This window comes from Tupaia chinensis, unplaced genomic scaffold (genome assembly GCF_000334495.1).
Source record: "Tupaia chinensis unplaced genomic scaffold, TupChi_1.0 Scaffold000503_1, whole genome shotgun sequence".
Classification (NCBI taxonomy): Eukaryota; Metazoa; Chordata; class Mammalia; order Scandentia; family Tupaiidae; genus Tupaia; species Tupaia belangeri.
Genome location: NW_006160015.1, coordinates 2,114,171 through 2,120,788, shown reverse-complemented (window position 1 = coordinate 2,120,788; position 6,618 = coordinate 2,114,171). Strand labels below are relative to the sequence as shown.

Below are 6,618 nucleotides of genomic sequence, written 5' to 3'. Positions count from 1 at the left end.
ACCCCCCAGGGGGGATAGACACCCCACAATCCCTTCTTCTCCATTCTTGTCTTGGGACTCTGGGCACACACATACTGGATCCAATCTTACACTCAAGTCACCTGGTTAGGGACTCAAAGCTCAGTCGACCATGTGGACACCCAGCACCTTAACCACCAAGCCACCTGCTGCCCCAGTCATTGTATTGAATACATCTTTATAGTATACAACATGGTTTTTCAAACCACACAGGCAGTGTGTGATGATAAAATCAAGGACATTATTATATCCATCATTTTTGACAGAGAACTTTGACTCTGTTAAAAGTCTTTTCCCTCCCGTACTAATCAATCCCTCCCATACAGCCTCTGGTATTTACATTTGCCCTCCCTACTATTATATCTTTGAATCTCTCCATTTCTACCACACCTTCAGTATATATTGAGCAGGATGACATGATTACATACATAGAAAATCTGAAAGAATCCATACAAAAAAACTCTGGAAATAATTAATGGATTCTTTAAAGTGGTAGGGTACAAAAATCAATATACAAAAATCTACAGCATTTTTATACACCAACAATAACTAGACTGAGGCAAAATTGAAGAATGCAGTCCCACTTACAGTAATCACAACAACAAAAAGAATACCTATGAATAAACCTATGCAAAGAGGTGAAAGATGTCTATGAGGACAGTTTCAATTATTTAAACATAACTTCTTAGCCTTTGAGATTATTGCTTTGGATATGACTAGTGTCTCAGTCCTTAGGTAGTGATAAGTTAGAAAGCAGAAGTTTAAATATTATTGGAACAAAGAGCTTGAAACAAGGGGATATACATAATAATGCTTATCTTCCAGAAGGTTGAAGATTCTAGTAAACATTTAACCAGCTCTATGCTTCCTTCCCTCCTCTACTCTGTGCCTCAGGCCTATTGACTTGTCTTCCTTCTGCCTGGAATTTTTTTCCCATCTCACTTAAATTCCTCCTTGCCTGGGCTAAAGAATTTGTTAAAACGCTGAAAGCAACTGGAAAATATCACAATGTAAATTTAGCCAATAAAATGTTTATGTCTTTAGTATAGATTACTTGCTAGTATTGCACATCAACTTCATGAGTATCCTGTAGTATCCTACATCAATTTAACATGAGTTCATACAGTTTCCTTAATCTAACAATATTAAAAAATATAAGAGTAATATTTTAGAAGGGATAGTGTTGGGACCAGCAGATGGCGTAATGGTTACATTGCTGGACTCCCACATAGTCCATCACAGTTTAAGCCCCAGACCCAGCAGCTTCAAGCTCACGCCAAAAAGAAAAGAAAAGAAAAGAAAAGAAAAGAAAAGAAAAGAAAAGAAAAGAAAAGAAAAGAAAAGAAAAGAAAAGAAAAGAAAAGAAAAGAAAAGAAAAGAAAAGAAAAGAAAAGAAAAGAAAAGAAAAGAAAAGGAAAGGAAAGAATTGTGTTATCTTATTGGGAAACGGGAAGAGAGAGAGAAAAGGAGCCCTCAGTGATGCTAATTTCTCTACCACTGAATGTGTCCTCGCACAAACATTAATTTAAAGTTGATGCTGTATATATTTAAGCCTGGGATTAAAATAAAAAGAGAGAGACCATCTAAACAGCACACGTTCCTACATGAACGGCATTAGCTCAAATTCAGAAAGCTATTAGACTAAATAAGCTTAAAGACCACCGATTAGTGAATTTACAAGGAATTCTAAATAGCCTATTCCTTTTAATTAGAGATTCTATTATTTTAATAACAATACTTTATACTGACATAGGTCCTTTCATCTGCAGAGCTCAAAAGGATTTTACAAGTGAGGTTTCATCATTATTCCCCATTTCAGAGATTGGAAAATGAAGGCACTTAGTCACTTGTACAAACAAGACCTTCTCGGCTGCTCTAAAACGATTTGGTGCACACATTTTTTAAAAGCCAGAGACAGAGCTGCAACTCGTGTATACTCATAAATCTCCACTGCAGGTAAGTCTCATGAGGTGAAGGGCTAATGCAAACATCTCCTGAAGTTCAGTCTGCTTAAAATATAAGTTCAGTAACTATTTGTTTTTACAATTTATCCCTACAGAAAATAGAGACATCTTCTATGGAATTTGTGCATAGAATTTAGGTTTTGTTTTTTTTTCCTCTTAATCCCAGAGTTTACGTTAGGTCACTGGGAAAAGTGTGATGTATTTTTCTGTTTTTCTATGCAAAAATGCATCATGACTTTACTGATGACCCAATATTTATTTCTACTTATCAGAGTAAAAAGATTTTACTGGTGTTATGATTGTGGAAACTAGGGGGTGTTTATTTTTCCAGTGAGACTAGTTGTCAGAAGCTCATCTACATCTCTTCCTTAAGAAATTCTGGGTGGCACCAGGAGAGTTCCAGGTACTCTATTTGTGAAAGAATCATGTGGCTACCAAAGAGGAGGGTCTTTGGGCTGGAGGGCAAGGTAGGGTGGGCTCACGATCAGGTCTGAGTTCTACAGACTGCCTCCCGAGCCAGGGAAGAGCTACCTTAGGAAGGCAGGAAACTCACCCTGTAGAGAGAACAAGCTAATAGATGTGGGACATGTGTCGCATCACTGAATGGTGATTATTGCACACGACACGGCCTTTCAGTTCAGTCACTAGGGACTTAGTCTAGTGCCATGAGACCCAAAGGAAAAGACCATCTGGCCAGCATAAGTGGTGCAATCCACAGGTGGTATAGAAACACAGTAGGATAGTTTCCATCCTTTAAAAAGAATAAAATTCAGTTTGACCAGTGACATGGTGTTTAAGGTGGCTAGATCCCACATGGCTGATTATGAGGTTCAAGTCCTGGACCTGACAGCTTGAAAACCTCTCCAGTCGTGTGGGTGTGCACAACCAAAACCCCAAAAGGAGAATGTAGGAGAAGGGTTTGTGGCATAGCCATCCCCCCGAGGGTGCTTTCTCACTTTCCCTATCTCTCTGTCTCTCTCCAGAGAACACTCATGCTTGGAGTAAATGCAAAGAAAGAAACAAACAAACAAAAGAACAAAATTCTACCATTTGTGACAGCATAGATGGACCTGGAAGACATTTTATTTATTAAGTGACATAAATCTGTTAAAGAAAGACAGATACTGATTTGTTTAAAATAAGACCTCTAAAATAGGCAGAAGTACAGAAGCGGACAATTGGATGTTGGTTACCAGGGGTGGGAAAGTGGGGACTGGAGTTGTTTAACAGTGGTCTGGGATGAGGGAGCTCCAAGATCTGCTGCACAACGTCATGCCTAGATGTGGCAACAAGAAATTGTGCACTTCGGAACATGTAGGAAGGTGGACCTCGTAGTACACCTTCTTACCACGAAAAGAAAAAGCAAAGAGACACAAGGAAACCTTTGTTTGCTATGTACTGATCCTTAATTAAGGTCCATGATGGAGAATGTGTTGAGGTATTAAAACTACATTCATGATTTCACAAAAAAAAGAAAAAAAAGAAAGAAAGAAAGAAAGAAAAGAAAAAGAAAAATCTTTGGAGATGATGGACACATTTTTATTTCGATCGTGGTGATGATGACATGAGCGTATTATGTCCCGCTGCACCGAATTGTATCTATCCATTATGGGTGTGTGTGTTTTAATAGCATTTATGCCTCAACAAAGCTGGAAAAGCATAAAATTTAGTAAATTAAATTGATGGATACAGTAAATCTTAAGAAAAGAAGAATTTACTTAAGAAAAGAAAAAGTTGGTATGAAATGTGCTACGGTCCTGAGTCTGCACTCATTGAGCAAATCACAGAGAGGTGCTAGCCAGTCTGGGGGTGGGACCTGAGACAGTCGCTGGGGTGGAGACCACACACCTGGAGGAAGCCCTGCTTCTTTGGACTGGCCTATGGACATGCAATGTCCTTACGGCTTGGACTTAGAGGACTAACCTTATTTCTGGCTCATTGTCTTTTCAGAGCTAGAGATTCTAAACCTCCACCCTTTTTGTTAATTTGCCAGTAGGTGTGCATGCTTGTCACAGAAGAGAAAGCACTCCCCAACGGGGTATGGTCATACCATAATCCCTTCTCCATTTCTGCATCCTGTTGGGGTTTGGGGCATGCATGCACACGTGCCCGGCACTTTTCCAGTCTCTAGAGCTGGGAGTCAAACGACATAGTTGGCCACGTGGGATCTGACTTCCTCAACTACCAGGCCGTAGAGGTGGCCCTGGAGATCCTTCTTTATGCTTTGAAAGTTGTTCACTGGGGCAGCCTATGGCCTGGTGGTTAATACGGTTGGATCCCAGAGGGCCAATTCTGCAGTTCAAGTTCCACACCTGGCAGCTTGGGAAACACACCAGGTGTGGATATATGTGGGCCCAAAAATCCAGAAAGGAGAAAGAAATTGAGAAGAAAGGGTTGCAGCATAATCATGCCCTATGAGTGTGTGTGTATGTGTAGAGGAGTGGTTTGTCACTTTTATCTTTCCCTGTTTCTCTCTTTCTGTCTCTGACTCTGTGTGTGTGTGTGTGTGTGTGTGTGTGTGTGTGTGTCCTTGGTGAGCGCACACGTCCTCTGGCAATTTTTTTTTAAAAAAGGAAAGTAGGTTACTATGACCCTAAGTTCCAGTTACTTAGGAGGAATACTTATAAACATTCCCTCAGCAAAGGGAAATAGTAATTACTCCTTTTCATCTACCATCATTGTCCTTTCCATTCCCAACTTTAATGAACAAATAAACAAATAAATAAAAGCAGGTCAGCACTAGAAAGGATTTGATGATAAGAAGAGTTAACATTATACCTGATGTCCTAGTATCTTCTGCTCTAGGAGTCTAGAAAACGAAGAGTCTCAACTTTTGAAAGCTGCGCACTTTATCATCGATCAACATGGTAATAATTGCTCTAGATGTATTTTCAAGGGTTTTGGACCAAAAGGGTACTGTGTTAGTGTATTTCTAATCACACAAAATCTGAAACCTGCAGCTCCTCATTAGATCGAATAAAACCGAGAGAATTCTTCGAGTCCGTGTCTATAGAAGCAAAAGCTGAAATGGCTTATGAAAAAAAAAATGGATAATAGATGTTCAATATTAAATTTTAAAATTTTATCACAATTAATACCCAGAGCAAAATTAGGACCTAAGAATTCCTTTGACTCACAAGATTTAGACTGTTACTACAAACTGATTATAAAGCCAGAACTTACAATGTTAAAAACCCAAGTCAAGTGTCATTTCTATATCAAGAGGCCATCGCAGACCTCTGGGCCTTCCCTGAGTAATACCACTTTGTATCTGTAGGTAGCTCAATTACCTACATTCTCCTGTGTTCTAGCATCATATGAGAACAGAAGTAAAACATTTTAAGAAGGAAGAACTGGAATGCAGCCCACCACCACAGAACAGTGTCCGAGGGCTTTGCTGAAGCTGCTGCTGTGATTTGGGTGTTTCGAAAGCCCTGTCAGCCCGAGTGTTTGTCATCACCATCCACAGAGGCAAGGACGACTGAGTGGGGTCTACGAAGGCCCAGAAGAGCCAGAGCAATAAGAAATGCACAGACGTTTCCAAGAAAAAGGCATAAAAGAGACTACGGTCTAACGGAGGGACACTAAACAAACTGTAATGCCCGGCTCAAACCCAGAAGAGAGTGAAAGAAGCCATTGTTATCTGGAAGCCCGCTAAGGAAGCTCTGTCTTGCCACAACTTTCCAACTCTGGCAAAGTTACAGCCCGGTCACCGCTTTAAGGGGAAAGACGTATCCAGTTTAAGGCCTGTTCAAATCATGAGGAACACTGAAACCAGGACTTTGCCTTCTGTCTTCTGAAACCAGACCTCGCCCACCCCCTCTTTGACATGTGCAAACCCATTTCAGGAGAGGGCACAGAATCCATCCTGAAAGAACTTGTTTTGTCTCCACGCTTACTTGTCTGCTCCTTAATGTGCCCCTTGAAAGAAACAAGCCAGTGGTATGCTGGCATTCATTCAGATAGCCAGGCCTGCCTGACTAATGTTGGTTTAGCTCTCCTAGATGCATGTCCCAGAGGGTGCGAAGGATCTAACCGAGACATCGGCCTTGCTCAATACCAGGAACGTACCTGGTTTGCCTTTCAAAGCCTAGTCCAGCAGTATCTATCAATGAGCTCACCTCTTTCTTAGAAAGAGCCCCTCTCCCAGGTGAAGTGTCGGTCAAGGCTGCCCATCGGGGTCTCACCTGTGCACTTGCAGGTCCGGTTGAAGAACTTTCTTGGCCACTGCTCACGGTCATCCTGGTTCCGCAGGAGGTAAGGACCACTCCAGGGCCTGGTGTCCGCTTGCACCTCCGTGCACTGACCCCGGCCCTCCTGAGAGCCACAGATGTTGGCCAGCTCTGCGCCCAGGGACGGGCAGCACTCCTTATTTACCAGGCTGCCCACTGTCATGCAGACCCGGGGGAACTGAGCCCAGACTCCAGGCAAGATTCCATAGCCCAGGCAGCTGAGCAGAAGCCCCCACTGCAGGGAGCCCATAGCCCTCTAATTGGGAGAACTCTCTCTTGCTTCCAAGCTCCTTGTCTCTCTCTTGTTTTTTCTCCTTGTCTTGCACTCGTGAATTCTTGAGCTTTCACACAGTCTCTTTTTTAAATATATATTATATATATATATATATATATATATATATATT

General features: G+C 41.5%; 1 protein-coding gene across 1 annotated transcript in view; it reads right to left on the bottom strand.

Annotated features, from left to right (window-relative positions):
* Positions 1-6,491, bottom strand: part of DCT (dopachrome tautomerase) — a 43,912-nt gene extending 37,421 nt beyond the window's left edge. The window contains exon 1 of the mRNA XM_006156614.2: positions 6,170-6,491. Within this exon, the coding sequence (XP_006156676.1) occupies positions 6,170-6,464 (295 nt within the window). The 5' untranslated portion in view covers positions 6,465-6,491. The remainder of the gene's footprint in view (positions 1-6,169) is intronic.
* Positions 6,492-6,618: the final 127 nt, after the last annotated feature.